This window comes from Primulina eburnea, chromosome 1 (genome assembly GCF_022965805.1).
Source record: "Primulina eburnea isolate SZY01 chromosome 1, ASM2296580v1, whole genome shotgun sequence".
Lineage (NCBI taxonomy): Eukaryota > Viridiplantae > Streptophyta > Magnoliopsida > Lamiales > Gesneriaceae > Primulina > Primulina eburnea.
The window spans coordinates 51,056,627-51,078,774 of NC_133101.1; the positions used below are offsets into that span (position 1 = coordinate 51,056,627).

The 22,148-nt window shown below is 35.9% G+C and overlaps 1 protein-coding gene across 1 annotated transcript; it reads right to left on the reverse strand.

Annotated features, from left to right (window-relative positions):
• Nucleotides 1–2,910: 2,910 nt before the first annotated feature.
• LOC140830414 (hexokinase-3-like) lies at nt 2,911–6,986 on the reverse strand. Its single transcript, XM_073193691.1, has 9 exons — nt 6,360–6,986; nt 5,132–5,282; nt 4,851–5,033; nt 4,691–4,765; nt 4,302–4,457; nt 4,099–4,197; nt 3,873–4,000; nt 3,667–3,748; nt 2,911–3,563 (listed from the first exon to the last, which is right to left on the reverse strand). The coding sequence occupies exons 1-9, from the start codon at nt 6,632–6,634 to the stop codon at nt 3,189–3,191; spliced, it is 1,524 nt and encodes a 507-aa protein (XP_073049792.1). The 5' UTR covers nt 6,635–6,986; the 3' UTR covers nt 2,911–3,188.
• Between the last annotated feature and the right edge of the window lie 15,162 nt (nt 6,987–22,148).

A 22,148-nucleotide genomic window follows, 5' to 3' on the forward strand; every position in this document is an offset into this window, starting at 1 on the left:
GTTGTCTTGTTTGTATGTGTACATGACAACAGGTGGGACATGATCAGGGTCCAGGAGATGAGGAGAGATTGAGATAGCGTGGAGACTCTGGACTTGGATTAGAGATAGGGTTGAACACTTGACGTTAGTTGTTTAAACCTTAGTTGAATAAATGTACGTGGTACAGGATTTGTACTTTTATATACTGAGATGTATATATGTTTTTATGTCACTATGTTCCGCGTTTTAAAAAAAAAATTTAGACCCTGTTTATTATAATTGATTAATTAGTCCCAATGATGATTAAGAATTTGATTAGCGTCCGGGTCCCCACATTATAGGTCCACGTCTTGATGATGAGTGTGGGAGCCAAAACATACCATGAACATATTAGAGACTACACACTCATGTGCCTCTAGATTGAGCATGAGTTTCTTGACTTGGTCCTTGATATCCGATCATATTGCATTTCATGTGCATCATATAAGTTTGTATATTCGTACATACTCGTATTTGGCAATTATCTCTCACGTCCTTGTTTCCATCTTGGACACCCCATTCTACGGGAAATGTTTTAGGTTGGATGGTTCAGATGGACTAGAGGAATTGGGTTTCAGTGGTGATTCAGTGAAGGTTTTATTTGGTTTCTCATATTCTCGTACATGATTATGTTTTCGATTTGATTATATTAACGATTAAGATTGGGATTGTCGTTCTGTTTTCGTTTAGGTTGTAATGTTTATTTGGTTTTCGCTATTTAATTGTTGTTATTAAGTTTAATTATGCATACTTATTAGCATGTTTAATTGTGGCTCGAGTAAGGGCGCTACAACTAAGAAAACACTTTTCTTTAAAGCATAACTCATATTGTGACCATATATTTCTTGTACTATTAACTCATCATATCACATAGGATATCCACACATGTAGGTGAGCGGTGTATCCCCTATTGCAATGTATCGGCTCCTATGTATGTCGAATATAAAATATAGTTCAAATCACACAAAGATAAAACTAGATAAAACAATAATCAATATTCAAAACAAAGTTAATAATTTAATAACACAACACACTCACAACAAAAATGACATTTATACTATTTTATCTCCTTTTTTTTAAATTTGCAAACTTCAAACAAAAATATTGTTGTAAAAGAAATAAATATTCTAATAAATTAAGATGAAGTAAGTTTATTTTGTAGGAGTAATATTTTGAAGAGAGTTGAGATATAATGAAGAACGACTTCTTTAATTGAATATATTGTTTACAAATTATTATAATCCTAGACCAAATATTATGGCAAACGGTTTGGACGGTGCAGTTTAGTGCAGTTCTCGGCAAAAAAAAAAAAAAATAACCGAACCGCGAATGCGGTTTATGATTACTATTTTGAATCGCGATTTTTATAAAATATTAAGAAAAACGGTGCGATGCGGTGCGAACGGTTTGTGCGGTTAATAAAAAAAATGATCACCCCTAATAACCACTAACTAATGCATTTGATAAGTGATAACCACTTGGAAAGTACTAGGAAAAGTTGTTCAGTACAATCATCATATGATCATTCATCTGCATGATTGGACATCTACATGCAAATAACAATGAAACGTGGCGTTAACATCACATATACTAGTCTTAAGCTCGAGAGACATTTATTCTTAGTTTAAGCGACTCAATCGAATAGAAACGAATTTATAATATACAGTACACTTTTTAATGAATTTTATTATCTACATTGCAAGATAGACTTCATGATATTATGGTATATTCCAAGAATTTATTTATGCAGTTTACATGAGTATACAAATATAATTGAATATATTTGTAAAATATTATTAAAACAAAAAATGTTTTTACACAAAATTGAATAAAGCTCAATCTATAAGTTGGTTAGATGGAAATCTATTCTAATAAAAGCAACTTTGGAAGCAATGATTTTTTTATTTCGATGCGTTTTTTTCTCAGCCACCTATCGCAATTTATATTACAATTCTCTTGGTATTGAGTTGAACTGTTAACATCAGATTCAATAATGCAAGCCCCGATTTCTAATTTATAGAATTATGTTGTATATTGTGATTTAAACTATACGTTCAAACAAGGTACATAGTGAGTGACCTTTAGAAGAGCAATCAAGACTTAACGCTTATGTTGTATGGTTTAAAATATTTAAATTGTTTTGTAAAAGGTTTGACACATTTAAAAAAGATTATTTTAATGCTACTAAATATCACTAAATTAATTAACAATTTGTTTATAATATAAATAGATAGATATTTAAAATTAGGGGTGCAAACCTATCAAATTGAGTCAATTATGAAGTAAATTTTAAGGCTCAGTCGGCTCAAATTGATGTACTCGACCTCGAGCTCAGATTAAAGTTTGAACAATTTATAATTTTTTTCCCTCGAATTCGAGTTTGTATTTAAATAATTGAATGTATTTGCATGGAAGTCAATATTCAAAAGATTCGGCGTATTTATTAAAATACAATATAATAATCTCAATTTAGTAAAAGACAAGAGTGTTGGAGGCCATGATTTTGATCTCTTGAATATGCCAAATGTGTTATTTTCTTCCCGGCAACACATCACAATTTATTTATTAGTTTGTTTGATTGTCCTTATTTCCTTTCTAAAAAGATTCAGTTAATATAATCAGATTCAATAATCTAATATTTAACTAATTATATTTAATGTTTGTCCCAAATTCTAAAAAAAAATATAATTATAAATCATTTTTACATTTTGTATCATAAACTCGTCGTCATCTCATAGTATAAACCAATCGTCATCATCTCATATCACGAACCATACGAGATGCTAAAATGTTCGTATTACCTTCAAAATTACAAACATATATGTACGTTATGACCTCAAAATAGAAACGAACGAACCAACCAAACCAAACCAAACCATCGTAAAAATAAAATTGACAGTGATGAATGAATTGAATTGAACTCAAAATTTAGACCACGGTTACAATGTACAATATAATACAGACTGGCAGAGATATATCATATTTCACAATCACATGGCTTCTAAATTCTAAAATATATGATTGGGGATTTTATAACCTATGAAATCAACCAACTAAATGACACATATCAATGCACTAAATCTCCCCTTGAGCAAAATATATATGACATATGCATATAATTTCTACAGAAGATGCAAAAAATCAACAAATATTGCATGTATCCATGGCAACTATACAGCAACCACAACCGATGGTGATGTATTAGACGCAGCAAGAAGGGCTGCCCCGATACCTGAACCGTCCTCTGTGATCTTAATGATGACATGAGGAGCGATATGCTCGCCTAATAATTGTTCCATCGCTTCATTCAGATACTCTCTGAACATCGTATAGTTTGTATATAAACCGCCTTCGACTGCCACCACCGTTCTTTTCATCTTGTCTAGCCTCGTTTTTGTACTCGTAATGCCACCACCACTTCCATCGCGGCCGATCTTTTTTAGGATTCCAACAATACCAGCGGCTACTAATCTAGCTGCTCGGCATGTCACCATATCACACACTTTGACAACAAGTTTCCGAACATTGAGGGGTGTATCAGGGATCTGAAAGGTAAAATTACATATAAAAATCGGAGAAGGATAAGAGGAATTTACAGTCACATTGCCGTATTGAACTGAAAGACTAATGATATGAATATGTTCATACCTCGAGAGTGTCTCGCAAAATCCTGGCCACCTCCCTCAAGTCAGGGGAATTGTCCTCGTGCATAGCAGCCATCAAAGGTGTCCTGAAATGTTCGAACCAATGATGTAATATTAAATATAGACAGGCTATCCAGCGTCATAGCTTTATGAAAGAAAGTGAAATAAATCACGATAGCAAAAGAAAAAACTAAACAATTAGATTAGTACCTCAAAATGAAGGGCTCGCGTAACTTTGAGGAAGCGGGTCCAAAAACATCCGACTCCTGTGACATCTGAAGCATTACTCTTCGAACAATGTCTCCTAAATACATTCCCGATATCATTTTCTCGAAACCCTAAAGCATGGTAATCAACAATCGACCATTATAAAATAACTAAGACAAAATATAACTAAATTGTTAAAAAGAAAACGAAAAAATAATAATAATCTCACTTGATCCTTCGGGTTTGGACTATCAACATCCAAGTCGACATCAAATTTTGTTCTCGGCAAATGAGATGACCAAAAATTTCCCCATTCCATATTAACAACCTAAATGCATTTAAGAATATTGCAAAATAGGTAAGCTCGAGAAGAAAACTGCGTAAATTAGAAATATTAATCAAAAGCCTAAATCAACATGCTAGAAAGAATACCATGCCTCCAGAATTTGCAAAAAGACCTTGACACTTGATGATGGCATCTGCTCGTTCTAAATAGCAGGCATTGGTACCTGTCCCTATTACCACGGCAGCGACAGTGTCCTCATCATGATAATGACCCAGAGCCAAGGTCCCTACGGTATCATTTATCTGCTTAAACAAGAATTAGTTTCATTTATATATAATCCAACTCTTCGAAATATAATAAAAACCAGTCCAAAAAACATTTAGATTTCATCTTTTCGGCACAAAAAGTGAGATGCTGTAACGAACAATTGAACATATAGTGTCAATTCTACATTCTATCCCTCGGCCGAGAGTAATAAGGGAAACTGGAATTATCATCTGCATAAATGTCAAAGATTATGAACTTGAAGGCTTACAAGTGCGGACACTCGCATATCCAAGCCTTTTAGAGACATTGCTTGCTGTAGGCACTGAGAGACATCCCTTCCAACCTGACATTTGGCACCATGCTATGAGTTTTAGGATTTAAAAATCAGTATAGGTTCGAGTCATCAACATAAACCAGATTGAACTGACCGTGTCTTCAATAGAAAATCTTTTCGTCCATTTTATTAGAATTCCTGACGACAAAGAGGTTTGTTTCACAGGAAATGAAAATGTGAAACCAAGTTCCCTGCCTTCTCCACGTGAAGGCTCGGAAGTATTATTTTCCCTTTCAATAAAATCCTTCAATGTTGCTGCTATATAACCAAAAAGCTCCTACAAGTGGAAATACAACAAAGAGAGAAACATCATTAATTTATTCTATATATTACATAGATGTCAGGAATTCTCATGCAGTATAGAAACTTGTTCACCTCGCTCGTGCTGGTCATCAATTGTTCTGGAATGGGTTGTTCATCTACTTCACGCCCAATAACTGTAGAAGGTTGACCGCCAAATTGAACCCGCAAGACACGGAAATTTGTACCACCAAGATCCAGAGCATAATAAATTCCCTTCTCATTCCTGGGAAAATTATGTCTCACATTTAGGGTAAAAAACTTCTGAAATCTAATTAACACCCAGCTTGCAGCATGGAATAGAAACAAGAAACCCGAGATTTCCAAAACAAGAGGATTAAATAAATTTGAAAAAAAAAAACAACAAACATCAAACTAGTTTGCAGCAAACACAGATACCTCAACAAGGTTTACCAGAGGTATGCCATAGTAATTTTCATGTGAAGCAGAATCACAGAATAATGAGCTAATGCATGCATGCAGACAAAGCTCATCAAATATATAAAAGACAATAAGCTTGAAACACTTTGCCTAGCAGTGTGATTTCTAAACTGGATCACATGATCAGGATATAATTAAAATGCAGCATGACAAACAGATTACTAAAACAATTAGAAAAGACAAACAGATTACTAATAGAGCTTGTTCCCGACATCAAATGAATATAAGCAGGGTGATAAATGCAAGAGTAGGAAATTGGAAATATCAGGAGCTGTCTCATTAATATCACACAGTCCCATAGCTGGCAAGTCACAAGACTCCAGCCAAGAGACTTGACCAGCACAAGCTTTAATATTTGTCCTCACGAAAAAACTGCTACACGCAAACAAAAGAAAGCTTATTCTGAGTGAAAAAATGTAGACAGCGGTAAATGCGGCGAAATTTTTTATCCAAAGCTTAATATACGAATTGCTTTGGAAAAGGAAGAGTGAAAAACAAGAATCTACAGATCGATTACCGAAGCTTAATATCGGATTTACAAGAAATCCAGGGATACGTGTCGAATGTCCCGTCAAACAAGCGAGGAAAATGAAAACGTGATTAAACTTAAAAATTTCAAAAGCACTCAGCGAATGCAGAAAATGTCAAAAATCACAGTTCTTGAAAAGGGAAAAAAATTTATTTTCTAATCCACAGTTTCAAAATAAAATCACCGCACAAAGAGAAAGACGCAAACTGAAAAATCAGCCACATGTCCATTAATGGACACATGCAAGTTTCAAAAGAAACACGCACAAAATCACACATAGAAATAACAAATAATAATAAAGAAATACAGATAAAAAAAAAATCCATGCTTTACCCAGTGGGGAGGGTGTCAACGTAGGTAAGCAGCATCTTGATCTTAGAACCGCCCTCAGAAGCAAGCCCCGCGTGCATCTCGACTACCATAGCATCGACCACCTGCCGGAGCCGCCCCACGGGGGTGGCGCAACTCTCCTCGAACTCCTCCAACACCCTCACCACCCTACCCCACCCCCTCCACCGTCTTGCCCTCCTCCCCACCATCATCACCGAAGCTACGGTCACCAACGCCGCACACCCGGCGGCTAACGCCGCCACCGCCACCTTCCCCATACACGACACCCTTCCCTCTCACCGAATTTATCCGTTTCCCCCTTCAGATTAAAAAGGAAGACGTATCAATCAATCATCATCGCCAAAAAGCAAAGAAAAAAGAAGCTTCTCCTTTAAGAACCAAGCGATCAAGACACAACGACGTTTCAAGAACCCGACTTCTTCCCGAAACTCCCCCTCCAGAGACAAATACGAAGGCGCAAAGAAACACTGGAGCAAGAGAATACAGAACACGGAGTAAGAGACCACAGAACACGGCGTATCCGAACGTCGGCGGCCCGAAAAACCAGCGACTGCGGAGAAACGAAGACGACTCGGCTGGAACAAAAGTTGAAGAGAGAGAGAGAGAGCAACGGTGTCAGTGGTTTCGGAAAGCGAGCACCCTGCTGGGGTACTTATAATGAACACCGAAGTGACATAATTGCCCCTGTGAAATTAGTTAAATACCAGATTATTTCTGGTTTGACTATGCAGTGGATCGAGAAAAATTTATGCTTAAATTACGGCTTTGCAACTGTCTTTTAATTCAAATGAATTCGTTAACCTTTGAATGAAAAAATCCAAGTTTGATTAATTGACCTATATTATAAAAGAGCCTCATGTGAGACCGTTTCACGGATCATAATATGTGAGATAGGTCAACTCTACCCATATTCACAATAAAAAGTAATATTGTTAGCATAAAAAGTAATACTTTTTCATGGGTGACCCAAATAAGATATCCGTCTCACAAATACGACCCGTGAGACTATTTCACACGAATTTTTACCAAAAAGTGATGGGCTACATGGTGATAGAGACTTCTTCCTTGTACTTAGATTTGTATTGGGTCCAAGTTGAGTTTCCCATTTGCATCATTATTATGTTATCAAGTTGTAATAATAAATTTTATTTAAATAGACATAATAAATAATTGGTAACCCATTTTTTATATGATTTGGATTAATTTTGTGTTAGGCTTACTTGATGTGATTGATAATCGAAGCCAATCCAATCTATAGTTGTAATTTGTGAACGTTGAATTAAAATTAAAGTCACCGAAACGGACTAATAAGTGAGGCTGCAATTAGTCATTTGGCTATGCGCGGCGACACACCATTTGGTTGAGTTGGTAACCCGCCTATTTGTCACGGAAGAGCAGGGTGAGCCTAGCCAGTTTTTAATTTTTATTTATACTAGTTACTTTGCACAAACGATGCGTGTGTGTACAATTTTTTTTATTTTTATCGATGGATTAAAGTGAAATTTAACAAATTATGGAGGGACTAAAATTGATATTTGAATGATTGAAATAAAAAAAAAATGTGTGTTGAAATTTAAAAATAAAAAGGAAAAACAAAAGTGTAATATTGGTATCATATAAGAGTAAAATTGAAAAAAAAATTGATGTCCTCTCTAGATAGTTATTATCATGTCTTCACTCTTAATAATAATAATAATAATATAGAAGTATAGATTAAGTGGGGCGAACTCAATTCATTTCGACGATTCTGATTAAAATCACAATATTATCTTATATATATATATATATGTATATATAAATTATTGAAAAATAACAAAATTGTAATATATCATCTTATTATATGTATTTAATCAATCAAACCAAACTTATTATTATTGATTCAATACTATTCAATAGCTTACTCATATATTTTAGTAATAACAATATTATTTATCGTGGTACTCATCTTCCTTGATATTTTATAAGAGATGTCAAATACATAAAATATAAAGGAAAATGAACGCTTACAACTCATATTTATCTATCCAATCTCAATTACCATCCAAACAGAACCTAAGTCAGATAAGAACATACAAATTTTCACTTTTTTCTATTGAGTGGAAAAAGTAATATTTTCACTTGGGTCATTCATGAAAAAGTAATATTTTTATGTCAAAAATATTATTTATTATTTTAAATATGTGTTGGAATCTATATTTCAATTTTTAAAAAACTGAATGTTTAAACGATTGAACTAACTGATCTAAATTATGCAAACTGACAGTCGCCTATATCTGAAGATTAAAGCGCAGATTATCGAAGACAACTGAACCAACTAAACTGAACTTACGCAGACAACCGACTAATCAGTTGAAAATTGATCAAATGCTATAATCAGTTGTGATCTTATCAGCTATTGCTTAACAGCTGATCTTTCAACTGTAAACGTCAAGAAAAAGACTGTGGGGATCCGGACGATAATTCATTCCTTAATCGTCTTTAGGAATTATTCAATCATTTATAATAAACAGGGTCTAAATTTTTTTTTTTTAAATACACAGCGGAAACATAATTCTAGCCTAGGGATCCCGGTTTCCAAATGTGGTGTTCCTATATCGAATTCCGTAATAGAAGGAACTCTGATCCTATTACTCGATATAACCAAATATGGTGTTCCTATATCGATTTACGATATAACCAAGTATGGTGTTCCTATATCGAATTACGATATAACCAAATATGGTGTTCCTATATCGATTTACGATATAACCAAGTATAGTGTTCCTATATCGAATTCCGTAATAGAAGAAATTCCAATTCTATTTACTCGATATAACCAAGCATCCGGTGTCCTGACCTAACCGTCATGGACTGTAGCTCCATCGCTAACATCCTATCTTGAGACATCGTGCAATGTGCCCGTGGCGATACCACCACTATCAGGCACTTCTGTCACAAGATTACTCGTCTAACACCTGTTATCTATAATTCAAGAGAACAATTATATCAATCAACTCAATGCAAATATCAATGAAATAAGTAAAGTATGTGATTTAGGGAAACTCGAGTCAAACCTCACTCGAGTTGTGCAATCCTAACTCAACATTAATTTATACCTTTATCTTCTCGGTCAGAAGAAGAAGAAGAAGTCCCGACTCTATCTCGGTCCATTCCCAAATCTGGTAATAACAATATCGAACAGATATAATATCAATAAATAACTCACTTCAATACCTGTTCTGATCAATACTCAAATCATAATACAATCTGATCAATGTCAATCGACATACGGTATATCAATACAATCTAAATCAATACCGACTCTGATCAATATCAATCAACTGATGTTTCGACGGCATAACCCTACTGTCTCGATAACCCCGTCAATCCAAACATCACAGATATAATACCAGAATTCGAAAACAGCATCAGTACAACTCATAATCTCAATAACAATACAAATCTGATATGAATTCTCAGTCAAATCAATCCCAAAAATCATAACAATTACATAAACAGTCCGTTCTTTAATCTGACTTCGATTCTACGATGTCTAACATATCAAGAACATCATATATGAATCTTATTCAATTCTGACAATGACATAATTTCAAAGCATGTCAAAACGTAGCAAAACTTACGTCCAGTTGTAGCCTACGTTGATAGGAACTCGGTACTGTACTCAGATTCAAAATCTGACGGACGGATTGAAATAAAAAGGCGTAAGGATTTTCGTGAATCTTCCTCGGCCCTTTCTTCAATTTTGAGGAAAATGGCTTGTATATACATATATATATACACACGTTGCATGCAAGAGGCCAAATGTCAAATTCTTGTTTCGCATGCCTCGCGCTCGGGCGGTAAGAAAGTACCGCTCGGGCGCGAAGCCTTTTGTCTGAGACTACGCTTATTATCCATTGGCGCTCGGGCGGTAATTCTTTACCGCTCGGGCGCCATACGTTCTGTCCAAACTTTACTAAATATGGTGCATTGGCGCTCGGGCGGTTCTTTTCTACCGCTCGGGCGCCAGATGTTCTGTCCAACATCTTAGCTTATAATGTACCGACGCCCGGCTTCACCTCTCATGTCTTATTTGGCTCCTGTGATATTTGCTAATCACAATTCTGACAGTTAATCAACGTCTGATTACAGTCATTAAATCTCGGTCATTATATTTCTCCCCCTCTAAGATATGATTTCATCCTCGAAATCACAAGCAATTCACTCGTGTCTAGATAATCATATCATATCTCAAATCAGATATAAGAAGGAGACTTACAGAAATTACAATGCTTTCATATCAATGAAATCACTCGTGATAGAATCAACCTCAGAACCATGAATATACAACATCCGGATATACTAATCAACAACTCCTAACAATCAATATCATTATCTGTTAATCCCAGTCCAAGATATATTCAATCTTCGGCTTCAGATTCTAACAATCATCGTCCGACGTTAGCATATTTAGTCTATTAATTCTGAGCTATCTTCATTTGCTTTTGAATCAGTTTCATTTTCTCTATTAGATATTTGATCCTATCAAATCTGCTCTCAAGCATCACTGCAATATCATTCCCATACGACGGAAATTCGTAGTTCTCACTGTACAATACTTCGACTAAAGCCATTTCGATCCTCATCTGATAGCTATTATTGTACAATAGTTCACAAGTGACAATGAATTATGTCAACTAGTGCTATAATCCAGCACTACATTTCCTGGATATTCTCCAGTATCTAGATAGTTCACTCCGACTATCTGTCAATCTATAAATCATAGATCAAAATTCATGATATACATTCTGCCAAAAGTACAAAATCAAACGAAAATCACAGTCTGACATAATTAACTTTGGCATTCAATACAATCTAACCTCTGTTTCTGACATAAATCCCCATCATCTGGTCATGTCTGTACCTCTTTCTGTATAATATAACATGTACAGATTTGAACCATCGTTCACTCACAATCACTATCTTGGTAAGATTGCAGTAGTGTCATCACACAATCCATAGAAATGTACTCCCATTTCTATTTAGAAATCAATAATAAAAATCATTAATCTAAAAGTTTCTATCTTTCTGTCTTCATCTGTCAGCGATTTAGACATTTCAATGTAAATTCTGACATCACTGATTTCATCTGTTTATAAGAAAACTGTCTATTCGAATTATCATACATTTCCTGTAACCAGAATAATACTGAATCTACTACCGTGTGCATCTGACAATACCTGTCATTTCCCATTCGAATATCTAACACAAACAAATCAGTTAATAATATAAATTAAAGCAAAATACCTACCTGGTATTCGATTCTGACTATCAAAATCAAGTTCTGAACAGTCTGATCAAACTTCTGAACTGCTTTAATCTTTAAAATCAGTTCTGACTCGACTGAAGCTCAACAGTTCATAACACTCGGTATAAAACACGGACTCAGAAGGGTAATAATATCGGATCAGGGTCAAAATATCAATATACAATACTGATCTAATAACTGCATAGCACACAATTTCTGACATTTCGAAAATTCTGCCATATTCAATGTCGTTCTCAGCCACTGATCACGGTCTCACTGTGCTACAATCAATCAGTATACCATCTTCAGATATCACAGACTCTGAATACAATCTTTTACAATCCCGATACATATCCGAACAATTCTGTATACAACAATTTCAGTTCCCAGAATATTCAATACAAATTTCAACTGTTCGATTCAATCAATCATACGCTGCGAATATATCAAAAGATCATAGATAAAACGAGCATAAAATCATCATAACACTTCTGAACACAGGATTTATCAACCCATACACAGAACTGAAGTATTTTACCGAGAAACATACAATCAGATGTAACTCTAACTCTTCAGGCAGTAAATCTTTCAACTGATATCTCGATTCTCTCAATTCAATCAGTATCAGTATATAAGAAATTCTAAAATGAAACCAATACCTGGAATCAAATCAAGGCTGAAATCACTCTCCCTGATACAGGACAAACCTGAAATCTCATCTGCAAGACTATAGCAAACTTCCTGCTACTAGTAAATCAATCCTTGATAGGCTCACTTCAGTCATCAACTGAATACATAAAGAATTACTCCATTCCTTTCGATAATCATCGAATCATAACAATACAGATATCGAGGAATTCAAAATCGAGAATCCTTACCGTATATCATTCATTTTTTGGCCATTTCAGGTCCGAATCTTACCATCTCCTGGCAAGAGTCTAAAAGAGCTCTGTACTTGTTCGATATATCACTATCCATAATATAGTCCGAATCAGACAACACAAGTACAATACAATCTAACTCGTTTTCATTCTCAGCTTACTGTAGTATATAACATATCATAGAATTCACTGATATCCATTCCTTTCCCCAAAAGGTACAAAATCAATACTACAGTAATACAGACTCAACAGGTACAACGTATATCAATGCAACTCAGTCAAAGATAATCGTAAAGAATGCATCAGTATACATCAATACATATGCAACATAATCATAAAAGATCAGTACCTATCACTGTATCATCAAGTATGTCCTGGTTCTGTTCCTCGATCCCTCCCACCAGAGGATTCTGCTCCCTGAAATCTTCGGGGACCTCTCTGTGGACAAGCTTTAGCAAAATGTCCTTGCTGTTTACAGATATTGCACTTACCAGTTACTCCCCGGCATTGCTCCGTGGAATGTCTTCCACCGCAATTCCTGCAATAAACTCCAGTATAACTCGGGCTAGAACCACTGGAGCTAGAGGAACCACTCCCTAGCTTCTTGAATGGCTTCTTTCGAACTTTCAGCAACTCTTGCTTCCCACTCGTACTGCCTCGATCAAATCTGAGAGGGGATCGCTGTGTCTGGGGTGGCATTGCACACAACCTTCCTAATTGTCTAATCAGACTCGTCTCCGCTCTCTTTGCTCTACTCAAGACATCAGCAAAATGGTATGGCCGCTGCATATTCATCAATGCAACTATCTCCGAGTTCAATCCTCTGATGAACTGAGCCGTTACAGCTTCATCATTCCCAGCTACATGAGGAGCAAAACGCAGTAGAGTAGAGAATTTAGCAACATATTCTTCAATATTCAGTTGACCTTGTCTCAAATTCTCAAACTCTATTTTCTTGTCCTCTCGGTACGATCCTGAGAAGAATCTTCGATAAAATTAAGCTTTAAAGACTTCCCATGTGATCACATTACCACGTAGTTCTAATATTCCTTTGGTTGTAATCCACCAACTCCTGGCAGCCTCTCGTAACTGATGGAATATCAGTTTAACTCTCTGTTCATCTGTACAATCAAGTAAATCGAACAGTATTTCTAGGTCATCAAACCAGTTTTCACAATCTTCAGACGTCTCGATACCACTCAGAATCGGCGGCTGCAGTAACTGGAACTCTGTCAACTTTATTTCCATCTGAGTTTCTGATACATCTATCTGATCAGACGAAGTACTACTCCTTTCTGGAATTCTTCTAGGAGGTATATCTGATAATCACAGATGTTAGTAGTAACAGGAGAAAAATCCGTCTCAATCCCAATCTTGATCAGCTTACCTCCGATCAAGAATTGGTTCTGATCCAGTTTCAAATAATACATATTACCAAATCAACTCAGATATTCAGGTAACATGTAGCTTAATATACAGTAAAAACATACTGAAATCTTAGCATATACAATGTAATTTCAACATCAGATTCAATCATATGCCATATAAATCCGGGCAGTAAAGCATAATATCATGCTAGCATACATAATGTAATTCCACATTATAAATAATCACATGCTAGCAATCAGATGCAAGGAAAGAAAACTCATTCTACCCCGCTCACTCTTCTCTGTCTTAGTCCTAAGGAACCTATAGTTCAAGGACCTACAGCTCTGAAACTAATGCTCTGATACCACCTGTTGTGGGGACCCGGACGCTAATTCATTCCTTAATCGTCTTTAGGAATTATTTAATCATTTATAATAAACAGGGTCTAAATTTTTTTTTTTAAAATACACAGCGGAAACATAATGTAATTAAAATTCAAATTACATATTAAACCTAACATACAATTATTGTAGGATCTACAATAATTCAACTGGGTTCAACTACATATCAGTACTGAATCCTAAGTTGCTTCTGAAGCCCGGATCTCCACGCTATCTAGTCCAGCCTCGTTCTCGTCCTGACCCCGCTTTTATCCCACCTGTTGCCATGCACACATACAAACAAGACAACAGCCGGATAACTCCGGTGAGACATAAATATCCCAGTATAAATAATGTATACAGGCAATCATATAAACAATATAAAAGCTTATAACAAAAAATCATATCATATATCAAAATCATGATATGAATCAATAACAAGAATAAGTCATATTCTAAACATGTACCCTACTCCGGAACATAATTCAATATCAAGAATAAATTCCATTCCAAGCATGTACCAACATCAGGAACATAAGGAGACATGAACCATATTCGGGAATATAAATTAGCATCTATCAATATAAATCGATATAGCTGTCACTCAAACTCGTGACTCTACATTTTAGACTAGACTCAATTCTAGCCTAGGGATCCCGGTTTCCAAATGTGGTGTTCCTATATCGAATTCCGTAATAGAAGGAACTCTGATCCTATTACTCGATATAACCAAATATGGTGTTCCTATATCGATTTACGATATAACCAAATATGGTGTTCCTATATCGAATTACGATATAACCAAATATGGTGTTCCTATATCGATTTACGATATAGCCAAGTATGGTGTTCCTATATCGAATTACGTAATAGAAGAAATTCCAATTCTATTTACTCGATATAACCAAGCATCTGGTGTCCTGACCTAACTGTCATGGACTGTAGCTCCATCGCTAACATCCTATCTTGAGACATCGTGCATTGTGCCCGTGGCGATACCACCACTATCAGGCACTTCTGTCACAAGATTACTCGTCTAACACCTGTTATCTATAATTCAAGAGAACAAGTATATCAATCAACTCAATGCAAATATCAATGCAATGAGTAAAGTATGTGATTTAGGGAAACTCGAGTCAAACCTCACTCGAGTTGTGCAATCCCAACTCCACATTAATTTATACCTTTATCTTCTCGGTCAGAAGAAGAAGAAGAAGTCTCGACTCTATCTAGGTCCATTCCCAAATCTGGTAATAACAATATCGAACAGATATAATATCTATAAATAACTCACTTCAATACCTGTTCTGATCAATACTCAAATCATAATACAATCTGATCAATGTCAATCGACATACGGTATATAAATACAATCTAAATCAATACCGACTCTGATCAATATCAATCAACTGATGTTTCGACGGCATAACCCTACTGTCTCGATAACCCCGTCAATCCAAACATCACAGATATAATACCAGAATTCGAAAACAGCATCAGTACAACTCATAATCTCAATAACAATACAAATCTGATATGAATTCTCAGTCAAATCAATCCCAAAAATCATAACAATTACATAAACAGTCCGTTCTTTAATCTGACTTCGATTCTACGATGTCTAACATATCAAGAACATCATATATGAATCTTATTCAATTCTGACAATGACATAATTTCAAAGCATGTCAAAACGTAGCAAAACTTACGTCCAGTTGTAGCCTACGTTGATAGGAACTCGGTACTATACTCAGATTCAAAATCTGACGGACGGATTGAAATAAAAAAGGCGTGAGGATTTTCGTGAATCTTCCTCGGCCCTTTCTTCAATTTTGAGGAAAATGGCTTGTATATACATATATATATATATACACGTTGCATGCAAGAGGCCAAATGTCAAATACTTGTTTCGCATGCCTCGCGCTCGGGCGGTAAGAAAGTACCGCTCGGGCGCGAAGCCTTCTGTCCGAGACTACGCTTATTATCCATTGGTGCTCGGGCGGTAATTCTTTACCGCTCGGGCGCCATACGTTCTGCCCAAACTTTACTAAATATGGTGCATTGGCGCTCGGGCGGTTCTTTTCTACCGCTTGGGCGCCAGATGTTCTGTCCAACATCTTAGCTTATAATGTACCGACGTCCGGCTTCACCTCTCATGTCTTATTTGGCTCATGTGATATTTGCTAATCACAATTCTGACAGTTAATCAACGTCTGATTACAGTCATTAAATCTCGGTCATTACAAAGACGTTCAACCGACAACAGTACAAAGCAGACTGCAACTAACAGCAGGAACACCGCATTTCAAAAATGCTACAGTGTACGACTGTCAGAAGAATGTTGACATGGCAGACAACGGATAGAAAGATTCAAATCACATTGAATGTTACCGTTAGAAGCGAAGCCTATAAGAAGCGGGGAAGAGCGGCTAAGAAAGACACCATTTCATTAACTAAGTTGTTACTCTGCTGAGATCTTTACAAAGTTTTCTACTCTTTTCAGAGTTAACGCTTATATACACTTATAGCAGTCAAGACAATATCTCGAGCTTATAAGCACAAACTAATATTATTGTTAGTAGTGCTGAGTGATTTTCAGTTCAGATTGAACACTGTAAATCGTGTTGTAACTAAGAGTTTCAGTTTGACATTGTTAAGTCCAATACTGAAGTGGGTCTGTACAACTGTTTGTATTGATCACAGTCTTTTAGTGAAAATCTCATCTTCGAGATAGGAGGAGTCTGTAACGTCCCGAAAATTTAAAAGATCACGCGAACCACATGCACGAGTTATTAAATTCCTTTGTATTTTAATCAATTGTTTTAATTGCGTGAATTAAATATTTTGTGCATATTTATATGTTTAAAATATATTTTTCTACATTGTTGTATTAAAATATATTTTAAGGATTATTCGAGTTGCGATCGAGGACAAAGACCGAGGATTGAAAAATAGAAAATATTTTATTGGTTAATTGTTTTTAATTATTTAAATTAAGGGTGATGCTTTTTTTATTTTTAAAAATAAGGGGTTTTTTAGGTGATTTTATACACCGGGACGTAATTTTTAGTGGTGTTGGATTTTCAACAAAAATACGTACTTTGTGGCAACCCGGCTAATAAATTCACAAACTTATTCAAGAAAAATTATTTTAAAAAGAGTGAGTCTTATGTGAGACCGTCTCACGGATCATAATGTGTGAGACGGGTCAACCCTACCCATATTCACAATAAAAAGTAATACTCTTAGCATAAAAAGTAATACTTTTTCATGGGTGATTCAAATAAGAGACACGTCTCACAAATACGACCGTGAGATCGTCTCACATAAGTTTTTGCCTTTTAAAAATTCCAATTAAGCACTAATGGGTCTAAATTACCTACTAAATGGGCCTAAGCCTAATTAGTGATAATTAGCTATATAATATATTATAACCCACCCCAATCCCTCATTGTCACGGCCACTTTCAGATTTTTGGCACCAAAACTCTTGATATCACACGGCACACACATATCCTTCAAGGAAAATACATCAAGTTTTGCTTAGGATTTCAAGCCAAAGTCTTGTCGTCAACGTTATTCAATTCGTCGACGTTTATTTGTGCGTTAAATATGCAAAGACACGCCATATTCTCCTTTTACTCATCATCACACCATATCATGTAATTATTTATAAATTTGCATAAAAACTAGTCACACAATTTTTTTATTTTCTTAACCATGGATATGCATGTTCTAAACTAGTGTTATTTGGTTCCAAATATATGTTTCTATGTGTCAAGGGGCTGCCATGAATTAAGATATGTCAAAACATGACCAAACATGACAATTTTTAAAAGAAACCACAAGCTGGAACCGTAGGAGGAAATCCAAGAAAGAGCCGTGGCTTTTGGGTTGGTGCAATATTCAAGTGGCTTGATCACTATGCATGGGAGGCTGGGCTCGGCCAGGGCTTGTTGGGGGCTTGGCTAGGGTCAGGTTCGAAGGCTAGGTAGGGTCCTAGGGTGGCTAGGGTCGAGGGAGGAGGCTGGGGAAGAGTCCATAGTAGGGATGTAATCTAGTCGAGCCGAGCCGAACTCTGGAATATTTGAGCTTGGTTCGTTTATAATCGAGCCGAATTCGAGCTTTATTTAACGAATATATGCATGACTCACGAGCTTATTCAAGCCTTTATCGAGCCTAAACAAACTTGATAAATATGAAATATACATTTAAATTTTCATTAAATTAATTAAAAAATAAATTATATATTTAAATAAAAAAATATATTATTCTTATTAAAATTTGTAAATTTATTATAATAAATAAATTTAATAGATTTTCCTATATATTTCATAAATAATATGCAAAATCAATAAATCAAATATCAAAAATATTATTTTTTCTTCTAAAAGATTACTCATGAACTTACCAACGAACATGTTCACGAGCTAACGAGCCGAATACTGTAAAGCTTGAGTTTGGTTTGTTTATCTTAACGAGCCTCATTAAACGAGCTCAAACGAGCTTTTATCGAATCGAGCTTCGAATAGCTCGCAAACGGTTTGGTTCATTTACATCCCTAGTCCACAGGAAGTGGGACTCTCCCCCATGTGCTGTACGCTGCAGGGCTTCGGGAGAGGGGGCAGTCGGGGCTAAGGGCGAGTCAGGGTGGGTCCATCAGGGTCCAAGGGTCATGGGAAGGGGTCGATCAAGGGGCTAGCGCGGCTGGGTCGCAGCTGGCTCGAGGAAGAAGCTGTAACGATGAAGAAGCACAAGAACTCGCAGCATGTCTTCTTGGATTCAGAAGCTTCGCTGCTTCTGTTCAGGGGTTGGGCTGGTCTAGGTTTGGTCTGGACGTGGTCCAGGGATGGTTAGGGTCGGGTGGCTTGGTGGTGGCCCGGCTGGGAGAGTCCTAGTGGGGTTAGGAGTCTTAGACATACAAGGAGACTCACACACACATCCAGATTTTTGGGTCGAGTTCCAAGAGGTTTTTGAGCGGGCCAGGGCTGGTGTTTCGGGCTGGGCTTGGTCAGTAGGGTCCCTAGGTGGGTTGGATAGGTTTTGGCTCAAGGTGGCTCGGGCGTGGCTCGAGTATTTTGGGAGATGGCTTGATGTGTTCGATAAGGTGTCGAATACGAAAATTAAAGAACTAAAATTGAATCCACTGATCCACGAGGGTGGTGTTAGAGTAGGTGACCATCGAGCCAAGTGTTGGCCGAGTGTTCACAATGAAACTCTATGTATAAGCAATCTTTATTTTAATAATATTTTAAATTATTGTTTTGGCAAATCTTTATCTGTATACCCATGCTAGTTGCATAGATATAGACCTTGAATATACAAATAGTAGAAAGAATATGAGATGCTCATATGATGAGTATCATGAAACTCATATTTGGAATACTGTATATTCTAAACAGTTCCTAGTCGATTCAGCCGCCGCTAAGAAGGATATAGGCCGCTCGAGTTCGAGACTAGTATCTGCGATGTGAGTACCATGTTTCATTGGTAGGGGACATTGTGATGTCCGAACATGCAGATAGGTGCTCCTTGTAGAGTGCACTGAACAACCCTCCATAAAAGGACTTTCCAAGTGGTTCTCACTTATCGAGTGGAAAAGTCCTGGTTTATGGTTGTACACCATTAGTCCTTATGACCCGGGACAACATTGAGGCTCTATGTGCTAGCGTTTCACTTTGACTTGTTACCGACTCTTATGGGGTCATCAGGTGGCAAGGTTGGGTGTCATGTCGAAACATATAGGAGTCGATGCATTGTAGTCGGGGATTCACCGCTTACCTTCGGGTATAGATATCCTATGTGTTATCATGTGTATGTAGGTTGAAATCTCTGGCCAGAGTATGGTGGTAATTATGAAAGGGGTTTCATAGATTACACCATCGATACAACTACGACATGACACATAATATCGATTCATTGACAACTCTCGATAAACCAATGGTTGTCGAATCGGTCGAGATATATGAGTTGAAGGGACCGTACTGTACGCTAACCATAATTGAATGGTTCTTGCAGGCACTATCATTTGATACCTAGGGAATCATGTAAGCGATGCTGCTAGGCGTTTAACATGATTGGTTGGGTACTATCAGACTTGAGTTCTGACGTTCTTATTATCAAGGAGTTGATAAATAAGAATGGAGCAATTGGGGTATGCTCATATAAGGACATGTTTAGTCCGACATGGAGATGTGAACCCACGGCTAGTTGTATCAATGAACCATTGAGGGCCACACAAGTACTAGCTTTCTAGATCCCATTGAGAAGTAAAAATAGTTCAATGTGTTGAACGGCTTATAAAGGAGTTTATAAGCGTAAGGAAAATTAGAAGTATGACTTCTATAAAATAAGGAAAATTAGAAGTATGACTTCTATAAAGGAGAAACTAGTTCAATGTGTTGAACGACTTATAAATGAGTTTATAAGTGTAAAGAAAAATAGAAGTATGACTTCTATGAGAGAAATGTAAATTTTGATTTATGGAAGTGTTCCTAAATTAAAATTTGACCAAGTGAATAATGTATTTGAAAATTGTGATTTTCATAGACATTATTATGGACTAAATTAAATTAATTCAAGTGTTGAATTAATTAAACACTAGTGGACATAGTAGAGTCCAAATAATTAAATTAATTCAAGTGTTGAATTAATTAAATTATATTGAGTCTTGTAGAGATTAATTTGAATTAATTATTTAACTAGTGTGACTTGGGTAAATTCAAGTAATGTTTAATTAGTCTCAAATATGTTTGAGATAATTAAATTTAGTCAATGGTTTTTAATTTGTTAAAAAACCATATAATATGCATGCATGGGGGGTGAAAGGTTGGGAGACTACTTTTTGAGTTTTCAAGGCATGGCATGCAACTTTATGCCTCAACTTTTTCCACTACCAAGACAAGTCTTCCCACTTCACTCTCACATTGCTATGGCCGAACTCTCCCTCAATTTCTCTCCAAGTTTTTCTCTCATTTTCTTCTTCGAGTGTTGGGGAATGAAAAATACTTCTCTTTGAAAAATCCTCCTATTTTTCTAGTGCAAAATTTGAGGGGATCTACCTAGTTGGTGGTGGGCCTAATTTTGGAGTAAGGAGGAAGCTTGTAGATTGTCATCCTTTTCAAGAGCCGAGTGTTCTAAACACACTATGAATGTCATTTTTGTGTTTTATTGTATTTGTTGCACAAAATATTGAGGTGGCCGAAAATTACATGCAAAATTTTGATTTTTTTTGAACTTCCGTTGCGCTTCCGGTCACCGTAACCGATCCCTTTTCAGGTGGCTCATGACTTGGAAGGGTAGAATAAATCTTAAAAATGTTATGTTTAAAATTTGGGATCAAAATAATGAGTTTTGGATTTATTCGGGATTTAATCGCCACACGAAATGCTAATTAATGAGTTAATTGAAACGCCTAATTTTAAACTTCATAAAATTATGAAAAACTATATTTAAGCTCAAATAATTTTTAAAAGTCTAATTTTGTAATTTGAAAATTTTATATTTTGGTTTGGTTTAATTCGGGATTAAAACGCATTAATACGTCACATTTTAAGATTTATTTAAAAGTCAACGATTTAAGCCAAATAAAAATATGAGAAAATTTATGTAAGCTTAAATAATTATTTGAGAGATGTTAGAGTCAATGAAATTAAGAAAATGTCAAAAACATGAAATTTTACGTCGAGGGGTAAAACAGTCATTTTACACCTAGAAATTAGTAAACGTCATGACAGTGTCCTGAATGCTGTTTTATATGCTAATATGATTATTTGGAATGTTTATGAATTTTTATATTTTAAAATGTTGATTTTAAATGTTTATGATATAATATGTCAAAATGTTTATTTTAAATG